We start from the raw sequence: 19,737 nt of genomic DNA on the forward strand, positions 1-19,737 counted from the left end.
GGGTGCTTGAGCCCTGCAATCTATGACTAATGTGAAGTAAGAACATTTGTTTTAGCAAGTCATAACACTGAGAAGTGAGTCTAGATAAGTATTTCCATTGACCATTGACAAGAAGTAAGCAGGTCAGGCAGGAAGGGAGTGAACACTCATACAGTAATCTTGACATGTACCTGAGAGGAATCAGTTGAAAAGTTTTATACATACCTGGGAGCTTCCTCTACCCCCCTCCACACAGATCGCTCCCTCGCCACCATCCTCTGCCTCATGGATGCTTAGTTTGATGATCCCTTATCTTCGGCCAGTCTGGGTTAGTCAGCGTAGGCGCAGTCTGCCCCGCGTAGTCTCCCATCGTGCCCCCGCGGCTGGGAGTGTACTGTGTTTGCCCTTTAGTACTGCGCAGGCGCAGAACACTCCCAGCGACAGGAGCGCAGTCGGGCATACGTGTGTGGCCGAAGATAACGGGTCATCTACTGGAGGATCCAGGAGGTGGAGGACGGCGGCGAGGGAGATAACTTTTCAACCCTTTTGTCTCAGGCTTAAGGATATGACGAAATCACCGCTAAGAATAATAAGCTGTCGGATTTCAGTCTGTCCATAAGGATAGTAGCACTGTCTTAGATTTGTCCTCGGAAACTTTAACAAGAAAAGCAGATGGCAACCTTGGTGTTCCTGTTATCACACATCTTGAAAAACGAACCTGCATAAAAAAAAGTTAAAGAAACACACAATCAAAAACACTAATCAACAGATGTTAAAACCAAGCCAGCATATGACACAGAGGCAGGAGATGTGGTAAGCGGCAGTCTAGCATATGGTGGCTGATACCAGCATGCGCCTAAAATCTCATGTGTTCTCCTGTGAATAATTAAAGAGGAGGGCTCAAAGTGCAAGCACTGAAATAACACAGAAGATCACTGAAAATGATACCTACACTCACCTATGCAATTCTCAGCAACGGTGGAGACACCGCTGAGCTCCCACTGCAGATCTGGTCTCAGGCAGATGATAGTGATCTGGCCCTGCAACTGAAGTTTAAAGCAGAAGTTTTCCTTTATTGTATCTATATTGCTGATCCTGCAGAAAGATCCATAAGCATTACATATGTATGGATAAACGACATACCCTTCTGGTGCTTGCTGTGGGGCAGTGTGGGAGCAGCGGTCCGCCTGACAGCTGTTTCGCTCAGACGAGCTTCTTCTGAGGCTCTGTAATTTTTTTTTTAAATATGTTTACACATTATCCACCTTTGTTTAGGGACATGGTCAATGACCACCCCTCTCAATTCATATGTAAAATGGCTATTGGACACAAAATGCATTGCTACAGGTTTGCTCAAATCTGGTGAGCCACCCTCTGCAGAATAATGCAGAGCGATCCTAATATCACTTCAGTGTGTTTTAAACCAGATTTTGAATGGTCCATATTGCTTTCCCCATTTATGAAAGCTCATACAATGATTTCAACAAATACACTCTGAAAAAGGTGTAGCACATGTAGCATCCCAGAGTTTACACCCCCTCTTCTCTTGCTGACCCCATACAGTATGGGGCACATCGCTATGGGTCATATACGAAGTACAACAATTGCTCTTGAGGATAGACTCCTGTATTGGTGGGCAGGAGTAGTGGCATAGCAATAGGGTTGTGACTGCACCAGCGCCCAGTAGGTGCCCTTCCTCACCTGCAGTTTTAGCTTTTCAGTAGTGCTCTGCTGGCAATGAATCACTTCTATATATGCTTTGAACTGTTCCCCTCCTTTGCTTACACTTTTCATACTGTGGATGTCCAGGTGTTGTATTGCTACAAGAATTGTTATGTACAAAATGCTTGGGGGGTCCAATGTAAAACTTGCACTGGGGCCCAAAGCTCCTTAGTTACGCGGCTAGGCAGAAGGGTAAGGAGATGGAGCCCCCCACAACTGAGGGCCCGCCCTCTGATTTTAGGTGCTGCCCCCCCATAGTTAGTCCTCTGGAAGCTGCATGAGACTTGTGATCTACAGTGTTTCTTATGGGTGGGACCAGGGCCGGATTTACCATAAGGCACTGTAGACAGGGCGGCACTGTCCCCTCCCTGAGTGCCTCCTTCTCTTCTTCCCCGTGCAGAGTCCCGAGGTGAGTGTAAATGAGAGGTTACTGAACCCGTCTCTCAGCATCCCGCTGATGAGATCTACCTTCACCTGAGGGCACCTCTAGCTACTTAACACTGAGGATAGCTATGGTTACCTAACACTAATGGTGGCCACTAATGATCCAATCTTTTTCATCCAATCTTACCATTTCTATGTAATATAAGGGAACTGCCTAAATTATCCATTCAATGTATTCACTTAGTTTACCATTCTGCTACATAGATTTGGTAAAATTGGATGAAAAAGATTGGATCATTAGTGGCCACCATAAGGGGCACCTGTAGATATCTACGCCGGACAAGGTAAATAAGGGAGGAGTGACAGCTAGGCCAGCCAAAACACTTAGTGTGGTTCGGCTAGGTTTTTGTAGGTTCATGGAGAGAGAAGTCTAGGGAGCCAGGACATCTATGCCTATAGGCTCCTGTGATCCACTAGAGCGTTTTTTTTTAGCATTTAGGGATCACTTTTAATCGCTACTGATTTCCCTAAACGTTCTGCCCATGTAAATAGATGGGACAGATTCCACTAGAGCAGGGGTGTCGATCTCAAATACAAAGTGGGCCGAAAACTGGGACCTAGTCGTGGGCCAACCTTAAATGAATCATCAGGCGATTATAAAGAAAATAAGTGCTACTTACCTGGGGCTTCCTCCAGCCCCAAGCTCCCAGCATGTCCCTCGCTGCAGCTCCGTGGTGAGCCGTTCGCCACCACTGCCGCCCGATCCCTGCCGATGACGTGCTGTCAATCACCTCCAGGTCAGCCTGATGTCATCGCTGGGGATTGGGAAGCTTCACAGGCGAACTGCTCACTGTGGAGCTGCAGCGAGGGACATGCTGGGAGCTTGGGGCTGGAGGAAGTCCTGGGTAAGTAGCACTTATTTACCTTATAATCGCCTGATGACTCTTTTAATGTGTAATGGCCACCTTCCTCCCTTATAAAATTTACAGGTGTCTAATGCCCCCTATAACCTTTATGCAGTTCCCTGGTGTTAAGTGCTTTCCTCCTACTTCCCCCATATGGCTTTCCTGGTGTTCTAGGGCATCACCTCCAATATAGCTGTCCTGGTGCTCTAGAGTGGGCCAAACATAATGCAAAGTGGGGAAACCACTTGGGCCTGAGGGCCAGATTTGGCCCGAGGGCGGAGTTTGACATGTATGCACTAGAGCATTTAGGCAAATCGAAATCGCAGGACATGCAGCATTTAGGGAGTGTTTCCATTCTAACCTATTGTATAGGAGCAGGGAAGTCACTCCCAAAATTGCTTGCAAAGAACTACCGCAAATTGCTAGCGATTGCAATAGCGATTTGCGCTTTGTAGTGGGTCCCAGGCCTTAGCCTGTACTACATGCAAATTACAGCATACACATGTAACTTCCTGATGTGAGATCTCACTAGTGTATTCATGTTTTTAATTACCTGGAAATATATATATATTCATGTTTATATATTATGTATACAGTATTTGTAAAATTTCTTAATGTACTACAATTAACTGACTGCAATAAGTTCAAGCACAACCAGACCCCAATAAATGTACCCCCTGAAGTATGTATACTGCGTGTTGATATCTGACAGTTCTGTCAGATTTTTAATGCTTAATTATTTCGCTGGAGTGGTCCTTTAAATGGAACCTGAAGTGAGAGGTATATGGGGAATGGCATATTTGTTTCCTTCTAAACTATACCAGTTGCCTGGCAGCCCTGCTGAGCCTTCTGGTATTTATAGTGTCTAATCCAGTCAGAGTTCAGTTAAAAACATGTAATCTGCATGCTTGTTCAGGGTCTATGATTAAAGTATTACAGGCAGAGTGTCTGCAGGACAGCCAGGCAATCTGCTTTATTTAAAAGGAAATAAATATCCCTCTCGCTTCAGTGTGCTTTAAAAAAAAAATACTTAAAGCGGATCCGAGATGAAAAAGTAATTATAACAAGTAACTTGTCTATATATCTTATCTAAAGTTTAGATAGTTTACACAGCAAATCTAGCTGCAAACAGCTTCAAACGTTTATGCTTATTTATTGCTGTGATACAATGAGAGCGGCCATGTTCTGTTTGTCACACTACACTGAGGCAAGCTGATAGCTTCTCCAGCTCTCAGCCTGTGGAAAATTTCACTCCCCCCTCCTTCTCCCTCCTCCCGTCTGCCTCTGAAATCTCTGGCTAGTAACCTACTCCTTCCCAGACTGAGCTCCCATAAGCCCTTGCTACCTGGGACTGAGTGCCAAGGCTCTCTGGAAAGCTGTGGGCGAGGCTTGTTTATTTTATAGGGCATAAGAGTATTAAAACAAAACAAAAAAAAGTATTTGGCTTGAGGAATGCCATATAAACTATATGAAAGGAACACAATTATCCAATGAGTAAATGTTTATCTCTGATCCACTTTAAAGAGACTCTGAAGTCTCATAAAAATCATCTTTTTATTTAAAAAATGTGTTTAACATGCTAGCCCTACCTAAAACGCCGCATCCCTGTGGCTGTAATCTAACTAAATCCCCCCTAACTCCCCGGGGGGCAATCCGGGGAGCGCTTCCATGAGAGGCAGAGCTTTCAGCTGCAGCCCTGCCTCTCAGCACGTCTGTCAGCGCCGGAACGCTGCCTCTCCCCCGTCCCTCTCAGTCTTCCTCCACTGAGAGGGGCAGGGGAGAGGCGGAGATACGCCACGGATTGACGCGCATGAACGCAGGTGCAGCTGAAAGCTCTGCCTCCAACAGCAGCAAAATCCACGACCAAGAAAGTTGTGGATTTTGCGGGGGAGAGGAAGGGGGAGTTAGGGGGGATTTAGTTAGATTACAGCCACGGGGATGCGGCACTTTAGGTAGGCTAGCATGTTAAATACATTTTTTAAATAAAAAGATGATTTTTATGACACTTTAGTGTCTCTTTAAGTGAAATAAAGGATGCCAGTTTATCTTACCTGGGGATTCTTCCAGCCCCCTGAAGTTCTCCTGGTTCCTGGCTGTCATTCTGTGCTGCTTCAATAAGCAGAAAAGCTCTTCTAACAGCTGCAGACTGTGCGCCTCCGGATCCCACGCCTGTGGCTGGGAATGCTCTGCACTTGGGCAGTTCATAAAAATTGAACTATGCATAGGCAAAATGCACCTGGCCCTGGGAGCGCAATCCAGGAGATGCGTGGCCAGGGCCATGCATGCGCAGTAGCCTGCGACTAGCCCAGTCAGCCAGCTTTTAGAAGAGTTGTCAGATGACGTGCGGCTAATGAGCCGCTCTGCCATCTATCGCCGCGGCTCTGCCCCTGATGACGTCGGGCTTTATGAGCTGTGGCGATAGACGGTGTAATGTCAGATATTGCAGCCCGGAAGCAGCCTTCCTCACTGAGTATCGCGCATGCTCAGTGGGAAGTTAGACATTATTTAGCTGAAATATCTCCGCTTCCGCACCACGTACACTCCCGAAATGTTCAGGGGAGGGAGGGGACCCCCAGATCCAGCTCTGTGTCGAATTGCAGCCCCCTAGCCCCAGTAGTTCCCGAGATAGGTTTGCTGCAATCAGTCTCGGGAACCAGCGGGGCTCGGGGGCTGCAATTCGGCACAGAGCTAGATGTGGGGGTCCCCTCCCTCCCCTGAAAATTTCCGGGGTGTACGTGGTGCGGAAGCGGAGATTTAGGACGTTTCACACCTGGCTGCACAATGTAATGGGGCGCAGGCTCCTACTGCGCATGCGGGGCTGCAAAATCTGAGAGGCTGCAATAGCTGACATGACACCGGCAGAGCAGCTCATTAGCCGCACGTCATCACTAGCAAACAACGGCATAAGGATGGAGAGGGAGAGCGGCTCATTGCGCAGCAGAGTGTGCGCTGACAGCTGCCTCCCTCAAAGCCTATGGAATGCCAGAGTGCGGGGGGGAAGGGAGGGTCCTTCAGCTGTAATGAGTCATGATGGGGAAGATTCAGGTGAGCTTGTGCAGTACAGTTTTTAACAGTTGAGAAAGCAGGGCTAAACCATGTTTTTTTTCCCCAAAACCTTGTCAAGGCTCCCCCTGCTGTGACTGCTAGTTACAAAAGTCCATCAGAGTGATGTCAGGGACTGACGGACACAGATTACAGTGATATATGGGAGATTAAACGGCCATCACAAAAAAAAAAAAAGACACAGCAAGACTTCTATATACTTGTTATATCTACTGTGGGATTGCTGAAAATAAAATGATTCGCGGTAGTGGTCCTTTAAAGTTTTGCATAATTGTAATCATATATTTTTATGTATTCTTTGTTCTTACTTAATTATTGCAGGGATGTATTTAGAGTCCCAATATACATGAATTAGCCCTCTGTAATCACTCTTTAGACACAAAACTGATTTTTGCAAACTGTGTTCCAGTAATAAGTCTGCAATTTCCCTTAACCCCCTTGGCGGTATGAAAAATACCGCCAGGGGGCAGCGCAGCAGTTTTTTTTAAATGTTTTTTTTTTTTAAATCATTTAGCGAGCCCAGGGCTCGCTACATGATAGCCGCTGCTCAGCGGCATCCCCCCGCCCGCTTCGATCGCCTTCGGCGATCTCCGATCAGGAAATCCCGTTCAAAGAACGGGATTTCCTGGAGGGCTTCCCCCGTCGCCATGGCGACGGGGCGGGATGACGTCACCGACGTCGGGACGTCATTGGGACTCCAGATCCAACCCTCGGCGCTGCCTGGCACTGATTGGCCAGGCAGCGCACGGGGTCTGGGGGGGGGGGTGGGGGGCGCCGCACCGGATAGCGGCGATCGGGCGCGCGGCGGCGGCGACCGGGGTGCTGGCGCAGCTAGCAAAGTGCTAGCTGCGTCCGGCAAAAAAAAAATTATTTAAATCGGCCCAGTAGGGCCTGAGCGGCACCCTCCGGCGGCTTACCCCGTGTCACACACGGGGTTACCGCTAAGGAGGTTAAAGCAGACCCAAACTCTTGTAGAGCACACAATGAAAAGTCTTTATTCCACATACAGTTGCAGAAGAAATCCACTTCTCTGTGTTCCTTTGCTGGTTTGGCCAGAACAAAGTATCTAATTCATTCTTATCAGCAGCTGTAAGTAGACTGAACAGTCTCTGCCAAGGCAGCTCTCCCCATACAGTAAACACTGAAGCTAACCATTTCAGTACTCCCTGTAAAGTGAAACCAACTTGTAAACTTTTTTAGGCTTTCCATGAATTCTAACGAAGAAACTTTTGTTTATAAAGGTTATCATGCCGTGGCTAATCCAAAAGGAAACTCTGAGTTTAGTTCCACTTTATACAGATTCTTCTATTTACTCTGAAATTATATCAAATACCCCTTGTAAAAGATTACATTAAAAAAATAATACCCCTTGTAATGTGCAGTGGCGTAGCTAAGGAGCTGTGGGCGCAGATGCAAGTTTTACATGGGGCCCCCCAAGCACTCTATACATAACAATTGATACGGCATGCCAAAACCTGCCAATAGCAACTACAGTGTCAGAGGTGCAAGAAGAGGCTGGGAAACAGTTTGTTAGTGATTACTACTATTCACAGCATCTATAGAAATGATTATTATGAGCACAGGACCAATAGAGAGGTAATAATGTAGATGAGGGAGAGCCCTTCGGGGCCCCTCTGGCCCAAGGGCCCCGATGCGGTTGCTACCTCTGCACCCCCTATTGCTACGCCACTGGTAATGTGTCTTCATCTTCTTCCTCCTCCTCTGCTTCCTTGTCCTCCCCCTCTGCCTCCTCTTCCCCCTCCCCCTCCTCTCCCCCCTCCCCCTCCTCTTCCGACTCCTCCTCCTCCACCACCCCCTCCTCCACCTCTTCCCCCTCCTCCACCTCTTCCCCCTCTTCCTCTTTCACCTCCCCCTCCCTTTACTCCTTCTCTTCCTGCTCCTCTGTGGACACTTCCTCTTTCTCCTTGTCCATCTCCTCTTCCACCACCAGCTCTTCCTATTCCTCTTCTACTACATCTTGTTTCAAAACTCTCTTTTCCTCTTCCTCTTTGCCATTCTCCTCTTCCACTTCCTTCCCCTCCACCTCCTCTACTTCTGCCTCTTCCGAAACTTGCTTCTCCTTGCCCTTCCTGCCTCCCACTTACTCGTCTTCCTCCTCCTCTTCTTCCAGCTACTCCATCTATTCCTGCTCTTCTTCTTACCCCCCTTCCACCTTCTCCTCGTCCCTCATGCTCTTGTGCTCTTCCACCTGCTGCTCCTTCCATCCCTCTTCCTCTGCATCCACCCCTACTACCACCTCTTCTACGTATTCTTACTCTTCTACATCCTCTTACTCCTCCTCCTCCCCAATGTGATAAATTCACAAAATTTATGAAATTAAAATGTTTTTCATGCATCGGTCTATGTTCATCCGTCTCTGCTTTCATGTTGCAAGAGCCCCCTGTGTCTCTGTGTTGTGAGACACTTAATTGACTTGTCTTATTACACATCTCTTCAAGGTGACGTTTCTTCTGTAACTGCTCATCCATGAACTGCTTCCAGTCCACACTGGAGGCAGGGATTTTCTCATCCTGCCCAGACATATTTCCCTTCTCTGGGACTTCTTCCATGTATTTGCTTATGCTTTTGAAAGGAGATGGCTCCTCTCCCTTTTCAAGCATGTCATTTGGTGTTTCCTGCTCCTCCTCACTGTAGCATTCGGTCTCTGCATCCCAACTGCAGGACTCACAGGTACAGCCATCCTCCCCACTACAGTCATAGTATTCATCATAGGTGTCACATTCCTCAAGCTCTGCAAAAGTTGTGGGATCACTTAAGACATGTTCAGGTGACTTGCTGTGGACTTCCATGTGTTTGTCACAAAGAGAAGCGTCACACAAGGCACAGTACTTTACAGCAGGCACGGAAGAGTCAATGCAGTAAGTGCAGAATACCTCATAGTCCTCATGCTCAGAGTAAGCAGATAAGAAACCATCCACTATTTTGCACAGAACTACATTCTTCTTGAGTTTAGGTTGTCCCAAAAACATTTCTCCGCATTTCGGGCAGGAATATCCTCCAGATTCCTCCTGTGTATTCATCACATTGTCAATACAGTCCCCGCAGAAATTGTCCCCACATGGTAGTGTTACAGGATCAGTGAAAATCTCCAGACAGATGGAACAGTACAGGAACTCCTCTCTTGGATCAGCAGATGCCATCTATAGAAGGAGAAAAAATAAAGCAGAAATCACATGACTATTAGAATCAATTGACAGGTAATTGAGAGAAGCTTGAGAGCAAGTTGGAGTCTGCCGAAATTGAGAGCGGGAGCAGCATCCATGTTAGAAACAGGGCCAGCTTGAGGGGCCCTGAGGCAAACTGAAGCGGTGGGCCCCCTGCCCAGACCATGCAGAGTGCACGGACTGTGCAGCCACCACCCGCTGGTGATGTGTCTGATCCTGCTGCCTTTAAACTTGCACTGCCACGCATGTGCAGTAGGAGCCTGTGCGGCCATTTCCTGTTTAATTGTGCTGCTGCGACAAACACCCCAAATATCTCCGCTTCCAGGCCTCCTACACTCCCCAAATTTTCACATCTCCCCAGACTACCTATGTGCTAAATTGCAGCCCTCGAGCCCCACTGAGATAGGTTTCTGTAATCTATATCTGAAACCAGCAGGGCTTGGGGGCTGCAATTTGGCACAGAGGTAATTTGGGGGATCCCCTCTCTACCCTGAAAAATTGGGGAGTGTAGGAGGTGTGGAAGTGGAGATATTTGGGGGAATAATATTTAAAGAGACACTGAAGCGAAAAAAAATATATGATGTAATGAATTGGTTGTGTACTATGAATAATTACTAGAAGATTAGCAGCAAAGAAAATATTCTCATACTTTTATTTTCAGGTATATAGTGTTTTTTCTAGCATTGCATCATTCTCTAATATATGCAGATTACACAACACTCAGCATTCAAAATGAGTCTTTCAGAGCAGGCTGTGAACTAATGACCTCTCCTCTAGCAGAGGAAAAGTAAATAGTCCAGGAACAGTTGAGATAATAAAAGTCAGATAACAGCCCTCTCCACGACTACCTTAGTCGGAGAGCTTAATGGCTTGTTTGCATAGAGATAACAACTGGAGTTTCTCAACTCTTCCTGTACTGGAAACAATTAGACTGATGTATCTGATCTTAATGTTTTATTTCTTAGCTGTACTACACATACAAATCATAATATCATAATTTTTTTTTCGCTTCAGTGTCTCTTTAAGTTCCCACTGAGCATGCATGTAACTCAGTGAGGAAGTCAGCTTCCGGGCAGCACGATCAGACATAACACCGGGACAGGTGAGTAATTGCTACTGCTGCTACACATGCAGGACCCCCAGGGAGCAATGTGACTATGCAACAAGCAGCATTTAGCAGGGTCAGCAGCCCCTGCAGAGCTCGGGGACCTGGGGCAATCCCCCCCCCCCCCCCCTCTTTGCCTCTATGGCAGCGCTGGCCCTGGTTAGAAAATACTGTAAATGTTCTGAAATCAGCTGCTATGAAAAACTGATAATCGCCAGAAACAGAGACTTGACTTATATCTACTTTTATTACCCACACCCTACCCAACCTGCAGTGTTTTCTACAAACACATGACTTGCAACTCGATTAGAAACTAGGGCCATTTTAAGGCATAGAGAAACCAGGCACATGTGTAAGGTGACAGCTGCTTGAGGGAGCACCAAGTGTAAGGGATCGCTCCTCTCTATGGTCTGAGGTGGAGACAGAGGTAGAGTCAGCTGACAATTAGGCAGGGGTTTATGTAATAAATAATAATATGTGGATGCTGACCCTGCCTGGGATTGAACCCTGGTCTCTCATGTTGGAGGCAGTGCTCTTGCTACTGTGCTATAGCTGAGTCACTGTCAGGATGTTTTGCTGGTTAGCACTGATTACCAGTTGACATGTATTGACACCTGTGTCAGCTGATCTCTCTCTCAACTGATATTTAAACTAGATTAATGCCTGTGTGTGATTGGCTGTTGTGTGCATGTGGCCGGCCACTGATTGGTTGCTTGATATATTTAAGGTTACTGACTGAGTGCGCTTTGACTTTGCCCGTGTTAGCGTATGCTACTGCTGGGTGCCATTTGAAAACTTATGGATTGCTTTTCTGGACTTTGACTTACTGCTTGTTACTGGACTTTGACTTACTGCTTGTTACTGGACTCTGCCTGTTTGCTGCCTGCCCTGACCAACTGCCTGTTATTGGATTCTGCCTGTTTGCTGCCTGCCCTGACCATTGGATTGCCTGACCTTGATTTCTGCCTAGCCCTTCTGTACCGTGACATTTATATCGTACTCCTGTGTTCTGGACTTTAACTCATCCTGCCCTGGAATCTACATACCCATAAGCACATCATTATAGGAATAACAACCTCCTGGTCTATTCTCCTGGTCCTGGAATCTGCATACCAATAAGCTATTTGTTCTGGACTTTCGTGTTATTAACATCTCCTGCTATCTTCTGGATTTCTGCTGTCAATAAGATTCAGTTGACTATTACCAGTTCTACTCATATACTACTTGTGCCTTGTTGCCTGTCTCACAGAGGATTGCTGGTATATATTCAGGTCTCACATTGTATGCAAAATCTACTTACAAAGAGTCAGTGTGTGTGGTTAGGTCACTCTTTGGAAGTGTTAGCTAGTCGGCCGCATTTGCATACAGTGTGTACCTGAAACCTATATCAGTGAGTCCTGACACCAAGGAGCTATTGAAGCAGAATGTGCTTTATGCAATTCTTGCAGCTGCTAGTTTCATTTAAAGTGGATCCGAGAAGAACTTTTGCATTCATCAGTAATGAGCTCCTTACATAACATTAATTGTATGGTGAACCTTCTGAAAAAATTTTTTATTGCTAATAATGACCAATTTAGATTTTACTGACTAAGCCACGCCCCCTTAGATCTCCTAACGCCGCAGCGTCAGGTCCCATGCAGCTTTGAATCATGGGACCTGATTGTGGATCTATTTTGCACTAAAGTGTAAGCAGACCTCAGATCAGACTATATATATATATTATATATATATATATATATATATATATATATATATATATATATATTACCTGAACGATTTGGCCTATCACTCCTCACGAGTGCTCTAAACCTGCAGCCGAACTCTGGTCCCCTACCTTTCATGTCCCTACCTCTCCCTCTAGATTGTAAGCGTTTGGGCAGGGTCCTCCCTGGATTCCATCTGAAAATGGCGCCTGTGAATAATGGCGCACAGTGTTGCCGCTAATCCGTTTGCCGCTTATCGCTATTTAACGTTAAAGCCTTATTGTTATTTAGCGTTAACACACAGAACCCTCTCTGTACCTATCCCTAACCCATAAACCCCCCTGGTGGTGCCTAACCCTAACCACCCCCCTGGTGGTGCCTAACCCTAACCACCCCCCTGGTGGTGCCTAACCCTAACCACCCCCCTGGTGGTGCCTAACCCTAACCACCCCCTGGTGGTGCCTAACCACCCCCCTGGTGGTGCCTAACCCTAACCACCCCCCTGGTGGTGCCTAACCCTGACCACCCCCCTGGTGGTGTATATTGTACTGTAACTATACCTAACCCTACTCTCACACAGAACCCTCCCTGTACCTAACCCCTAGACCCCCCCTGGTGGTGCCTAACCCTAACCACCCCCCTGGTGGTGCCTAACCATAAGACCCCCCTGGTGGTGCCTAACCCTAAGACCCCCCCCCCCCTCCCAGTGGTGCCTAACCCTAACCTTGACAGTGTTACATTAAATCCATTCACCGTTTTGCAGTTAAATAAGGTCTGCAGTTTGGCTTATGTAGGGCGCTATTGATAAATGACGTTAGTGTGTGCCACTATTGATAAATAACGTTAGTGTGTGCCGTTTTTCTTCTTTTTTTCCCTGTGCGCCATTATTATGCAGTACTAACGATAAATAGCGATAAGCGTATCTTTTTAATGCGGCGCCATTTTTATGCATAGGCTCTGTGCGCCATTATTCACTGATCCCCCTCCGCGCTTTTGTGTTCTACCTGATCATGCACCTCCATTGCTGTGCACCCATGCTATGCATTTGAGTGAACTCGACTTGCCTAATCTCCATGCGCCCATCCAGTTACTGACTAAGCATTACCTTGTACTCATACTGTGCTGTGTGATCTGGTTTTTCTTGAATTCCTGTATTGTCATATTGCTGTATGTCACCCCTAAAGATTGTCTGTAAACTAACGTCCAGCAGGGCCGGTTCTAGACAGGCACATATAAGGGGGCAGACAGAAATTTGCAGGGGGCATAAAAAAACCCTGCGCCGAAAAATGGGCGTGGTCATGCAGCAGACTGTGGGTGTGGTCATGGGTGGGGCCAAATATACATGACTTTAGCAGTGGTGTTAAAGGTCTGAATAGTTTGAGCTCTGCTGTAGTGCATCCCCCAAAAATATATGTGATCTGACAGCATTTCACCAAAAATACACTGCCAAGTTGCTGATGTATGGCACCCTTAAAGGAAACCAGAGATGATTGATACTGTTTTATACATACCCAGGTCTTTCTCCAGCCCCATGCACACAGATCGCTCCCACGCCGCCGTCCTCCGCTGCCTGCAGCTCCGGTATTGGGTCACGTTAGTTCAGCCAGTCTGCGCAAGAGGAACTGCGCTCTTTACGTATCTCTCCAGCGACCACCGAAGAAATACGTAGAGGGCGCACTTCTCTTGGGTAGACTGGCAGAACTAACGGGACCCAATACCGCAGCAGCAGGCAGCAGGCAGCAGAGGACGGCGTCGTGGGAGTGATCTGTGCGCATGGGGCTGGAGGAAGCCCCAGGTATGTATACAACACTGTCAATCATCTCTGGCACACTTTAAGACATTCTTAATAGGAGACCAGCAGCAGCTACAAATAATTAAATTATTCACAATCGTTTAAGCGCACATCCTATCCAATATAAAAGTCCACAAAAAACACTATTCAGGAGTTCCTCAAAGCTGTTCTTATATACAGTATCTTGCTCTGTTCTATCACTGTCACCATGGACACCCAACAGTAAGCAGACTCACCAGATGTATTGGCCACTGCTAGACTGGCCAACCATGCACAAATCCAGGAGCCTCAGTACTTCAGGATCCTGGTACTGCTGTGATGCTGTCCGTTCAGACCACCATCCTCCTCCCCATAATCCTTGCATTGTACCTCAAAGAAACAGCCTCCATAGCGTAATTCCGTAAAAAGCTTAAAACTTTAATATTAAAATTGCACTCACATGCTCCAGGTTGTATTGCACATTTAGAGTTTCACGGGCTCTCCCCCGTTGCCTGGCAAGGCACAGCTTGTGTTGGGTCCTCACGTTCCCCTTCCACTCAGCCTGCAGACACCACCGCCTTCACCGGCCGCTCACTTCCTGGTATGTCCAACCTCCCGCCCGATCGATTTCGTCACTCCCTCGTGACTCATCAGGGGCACGGGGGCTGGACTCATTACCAGGGTTTTTATATCCTTTAGTGTGAGGGTAATTACCTCTCCCTCCTCTTCAATCCGCGTCATACGCGTCATGACGTACGCTTGGTCACATTCAGTTTTTCGCTTCCGCCCTTACTGCATGCGTCATTACTTCCGCGTTCGGGCACCATTGTCCGCGTCATCCGTCCGCGTCGCATACGTCAATACGTACGCATTACACTCATTGTCAGGCTGCTCTAATTGGCTGCCTATTTCCGCGTCACATGCGTCATGACGTACGCGTTAGTTTTAACTGGTCTGCACGCTGATTGGTGTTCCCTTTTCCCACTTCCTATCTCCAGGACCTCCCCATCCCATCCCAGTTAACCCCTCATGTAGGTGCATTCCACACTCAGGGCAACTGTATATGAGCCTAAGGCTCATATACAGTTGCCCTGAGTGTGGAATGCACCTACATGAGGGGTTAACTGGGATGGGATGGGGAGGTCCTGGAGATAGGAAGTGGGAAAAGGGAACACCAATCAGCGTGCAGACCAGTTAAAACTAACGCGTACGTCATGACGCATGTGACGCGGAAATAGGCAGCCAATTAGAGCAGCCTGACAATGAGTGTAATGCGTACGTATTGACGTATGCGACGCGGACGGATGACGCGGACAATGGTGCCCGAACGCGGAAGTAATGACGCATGCAGTAAGGGCGGAAGCGAAAAACTGAATGTGACCAAGCGTACGTCATGACGCGGATTGAAGAGGAGGGAGAGGTAATTACCCTCACACTAAAGGATATAAAAACCCTGGTAATGAGTCCAGCCCCCGTGCCCCTGATGAGTCACGAGGGAGTGACGAAATCGATCGGGCGGGAGGTTGGACATACCAGGAAGTGAGCGGCCGGTGAAGGCGGTGGTGTCTGCAGGCTGAGTGGAAGGGGAACGTGAGGACCCAACACAAGCTGTGCCTTGCCAGGCAACGGGGGAGAGCCCGTAAAACTCTAAATGTGCAATACAACCTGGAGCATGTGAGTGCAATTTTAATATTAAAGTTTTAAGCTTTTTACGGAATTACGCTATGGAGGCTGTTTCTTTGAGGTACAATGCAAGGATTATGGGGAGGAGGATGGTGGTCTGAACGGACAGCATCACAGCAGTACCAGGATCCTGAAGTACTGAGGCTCCTGGATTTGTGCATGGTTGGCCAGTCTAGCAGTGGCCAATACATCTGGTGAGTCTGCTTACTGTTGGGTGTCCATGGTGACGGTGATAGAAGAGAGCAAGATACTGTATATAAGAACAGCTTTGAGGAACTCCTGAATAGTGTTTTTTGTGGACTTTTATATTGGATAGGATGTGCGCTTAAACGATTGTGAATAAGCATTAAGGTCTTGCCGGATCTTGTGGTAGCGCACTCCGCTGGGACAATTTTATTAGGTTTTAAATTGTATAAGCTATAGCGCTTTGATAACACGGTACATAAATAATTAAATTAGGAAACACAAAGCTTAAGAAGCTAGGACAGGCAGTGAAAGGGTTAAAAGAAAATGCAGGCTGAAGTGAGCAGAGCAGATAAAAGAGCAGAGGGCAGGTCAGTCAGTGAGACTGAATAGTGAAAAGAAGGGGGGTGAGCCATTACACAGAGTATACCTGACCTCTGTGCAGATTGTTCCTGCTCCCTGAGCTGCAGATAGGAATCAGTTAGTGATAAAAGAGTATCCCCTGCCCGCCAATCATCACAGTAATGTGGGCACAGGTCCTCAGGTCAGTGTGCATAGGGCCCAACCGTCCCGATCTCGTCGGGACTGTCACGATTTGGGGGGGCTCTCCCGCTGTCACGGTATGAGCCCCCCAAGTCCCGGGCGGCAGTGGGCAGCGAGTAAAAAAAAAATGATCGAGGCGCCAGCCGCGCCTATATGGTATGCGGGATGCAGCCATAGCATTATTACCTTCCTCCCTCCTTCCCTTGAGATCTGCCCCCCTGTGTCCCCGTTAGCAGAGTGCGCAGCGAGCGGAGCGGGCTGTCATTACCTGCGTCCATGCCTGGGTACCGATGTCCAGCTTCAATCTGCTTCCTGTGACGTCACAGGAAGCAGGAAGCTGGATGCAGACATCGGTACCCATGCATGGACGCAGGTAATGACAGCCCGCTCCGCTCGCTGCGCACTCTGCTAACGGGGACACAGGGGGGCAGATCTCAAGGGAAGGAGGGAGGGAGGTAATAATGCTATGGCCGCATCCCGCATACCATATAGGCGCGGCTGGCGCCTCGATCATTTTTTTTTTTGCAGTGGCACCCATCCTGACCCTCCTCCCCACCCATGGGCACCCTTACCCTCATCCCCACCCACGGGCAGGGTGTATGAGGGTATGTTTAGTAAAAAAAAAATATATAAGGGCATAAATATAAATTTAAAAAAAAATCTTCAAAAAACGATGGTAGGCGTCTGATGGGGGTGTGGCCAGTGTCCCGGTTTCCTAGTTTAAAATGTTGGGAGGTATGAGTGTGGGAGGTCAGGGGACTCGTACACTATTCACAAATAGCATCCATCAGCAGCACACAGGCACAGTCTGACAGGCTGTGTCCTGTGTATGCAGAGAGCTGGGCGGCTGGGACTGGAGACGTAAATCACTTGCCTCTTTTCCTTCATGTCTCCCCAGCGTGGCACGCCCATCGCTCTCATTCAGATACAGATACTTGTGGCTGGCTGGCCGGGATCACATGGGGCCGGGCAGCCAGTGAGAGAGCAGAGTGTCTCAATCCTCTCTCACTGGCTGCCTGGCCCCATGTGATACCCGACCAGGCTACTGAGTGTCTCTATCTCCGCCCCCACACACTAGAGATGGGAAGTTCGGATCTTTTCAATGATCCGGATGATTCGAATCGGATCATTGAAAAGATCCGGATCATTGAAAAGATCCGGATCTTTGATCCGAATCTCGGATCATTTTACAAGGGAAGCATTCGGGGGTGAAATGACTAGCAGGACAGGAGAAGGGGAGGGGGGGGTGGACACACAGAGAAGGGGAGAAGATGGACAGAGGGCAGAGAGTGGACAGAGAAGGGAGGAGGGAAGCAGAGAGCATAAATGTTTGCACACAATACCCACATGCTGCAATCATATGCTTTACATGTATTTCACCTGCATGTTCATCTGTATACCTTGAATGGAAACGTCACACAGTGAAAGAAAGCATTCCCCAAAGATAAGTGCAGCTGTTTAGAGTGAGTGCAGGAGGATCATATTACGCTGCAATCACAGTGCCTGCAAAGTTACTGAGCTGTGCTGAGCTGAGCCAAAAGTTTCCAATGTGTTCGCTGTGCAGCACTACGGAACAGACAGCCTGTAATGAGCAGCACATTTCAGCCAGTATGTGTGCTCTACACATATCTGGCAGTGGCACCCATGTCCCCTCTACCTGTCCCTGCAAGGCTGGCTTCCCTGAGTCCCCTCTAACAGAGCGACCCATCTCAGCTCTGCTTCCAGGACCCCGCTGCCCGCTGAGAGGGGGGCGTGTCGCTCATGGCCCCACCCCTTTTGCAATCCGAATCACTCATTTTGATGATTCGGATGATTCGACTCACAAAATAGATTCGGATCAAAGATCCGAATCGTTCATGATCCGGACAACACTACCACACACAGCACAGCGGAGATAGAGGAGATGTGACTGCATTCCACGGACCAGGAAGCAGCAGCATATTTGAGGGGGCAAGAAGTCTATTTGAGGGGGCTCTGCCCCCTCTTGCCCGTGTGTGTGTGTGTGTGTGTGCGTGCGTGCGTGCGTGCGTGCGTGTGTCATAGTTTCTTGTTCCTAACAATAGGAACTGTAGAAGTTAAAAAATAGGATATCAAGAAATGATTGATATTCACCATGTAATTTGTTCATATTTGAGGTCCAGTGCTGCATAATATTTTGGCGCTTTATAAGTACAATAAATATATATATCTCTGAACTGAGGTCTTCTACAGTGTGTGTGTGTGTATTTATCTGTGTAAATCCAGGAACTGCTATATCTGCAGTTATGCCTGTCTTCTTCCACAGTTTGTGTTCCAATACCCTGCTTCCTTTCACACAGCAGAGTCCCAGCACACACTGAGCATGCACAGGATTTCGGAGGCAAGGGGAGGGAGAGGGGAGTGTATGGGAGTGGAGTTTGCACAGTCTGAGGTGTGGGGATAAAGATAAGATTGCCTGTGTAATGATTACAAGCCGAACATGGCAGCTCTCATGGCAGACAAATGACTTTTTATAGTAATTTTTACACCTCGGATCCGCTTTAAACAGGAATGAATGGTCATTTAACCTAAATGGGCACCACTGATTAAAATAACAGAGGTTGCTTGAATAACAAGGAATGTCAGGTACTTTTTTGTGAGCTAATTAAGCAGTCATTGTTTTAGACTTGGTCTGCTCTGTATTGATTGCTGCAAGTGCAACTCTTTTGGATTTCCAGGACAATGGGCTGGATTCATTAAGTATATATTTATACTATAAGGTAGCCAACGTCCGTCAGATTTCCTTTCTAACTACATTTCTAAAAAAAAAAAAAAAAAAAGTTAATCGAGTTGCCACTGGTACCTTATTGAGTGGTGGAGATTTTAATTTAGCTTTCTCTACTGTAAAAGATCGCCACTTACCCATAGGCGCCACTACAGCATCCACACATGATCGCAGTTTTCGTAAATTTAGAGCACTAATGCGTCAATATCGACTATTAGATCTCTGGCGGATATCTAATCCGACCTCTATTGAGTACACTTTTTTTTCTCCGCCACACGCATCCCACTCCAGACTTAACTACTTTTTTTGCGACAGCTCCTGTTCTCCTCTTATTGAGACGAGCTGATATTCATCCAACAGCTTGGTCAGACCATCAAGCAGTAATAGTGGAAATTGATTTCTTTTCAGCCCATCATAAACCTATGTTTTGGAGACTAAATGAATCGTTGTTGCAGGATCGAGAACTGGTGTCTAAATTTATTATATTATATTACATTTCATCAATGGGAGTTCTTTGGGAGGCCCACAGGGCATTTGAAAGGGGACTATTTATCTCAGAAGGTACTATATGGAGCTGAAATGTTAGGTCTCTAATCAGTGAGGGCTCGTGTCCATTGCAAAGCACGTTGCACGTGACTCCTTGGGGGGTGGACCTTGCAATCCCATTCATTATACTGAATGGGTTTGTAGGTGCAGTCTCCCCAAAATGCAGGCAACCATGTGCTGTGATTCAGTGGTGAATCACAGCGCATGTAAGGAAAATCAGAC

General features: G+C 47.4%; 1 protein-coding gene across 1 annotated transcript; it reads right to left on the reverse strand.

Annotated features, from left to right (window-relative positions):
* Positions 1–635: 635 nt before the first annotated feature.
* On the reverse strand, positions 636–17,627 carry LOC137562372 (uncharacterized). Its single transcript, XM_068273710.1, has 5 exons — positions 17,607–17,627; positions 7,921–9,214; positions 5,042–5,099; positions 938–1,074; positions 636–697 (listed from the first exon to the last, which is right to left on the reverse strand). The coding sequence occupies exons 1-5, from the start codon at positions 17,616–17,618 to the stop codon at positions 636–638; spliced, it is 1,563 nt and encodes a 520-aa protein (XP_068129811.1). The 5' UTR covers positions 17,619–17,627.
* Positions 17,628–19,737: the final 2,110 nt, after the last annotated feature.

The sequence above is a fragment of the Hyperolius riggenbachi genome, chromosome 3 (assembly GCF_040937935.1).
Source record: "Hyperolius riggenbachi isolate aHypRig1 chromosome 3, aHypRig1.pri, whole genome shotgun sequence".
NCBI classification, from domain to species: Eukaryota; Metazoa; Chordata; class Amphibia; order Anura; family Hyperoliidae; genus Hyperolius; species Hyperolius riggenbachi.

What these genes read in the sequence shown, in the direction of transcription:
- LOC137562372 (XM_068273710.1), bottom strand. An exon ending in AGGAGTAAAGGGAGGGGGAG is followed by an intron (nt 5,100 to 7,920) that starts GTGAAAGAGGAA and finishes TGCTTATTGAAG; the next exon opens with CAGCACAGAATGACAGCCAG. An exon ending in GGGGCTGGAAGAATCCCCAG is followed by an intron (nt 1,075 to 5,041) that starts GTAAGATAAACT and finishes ATCTTTCTGCAG; the next exon opens with GATCAGCAATATAGATACAA.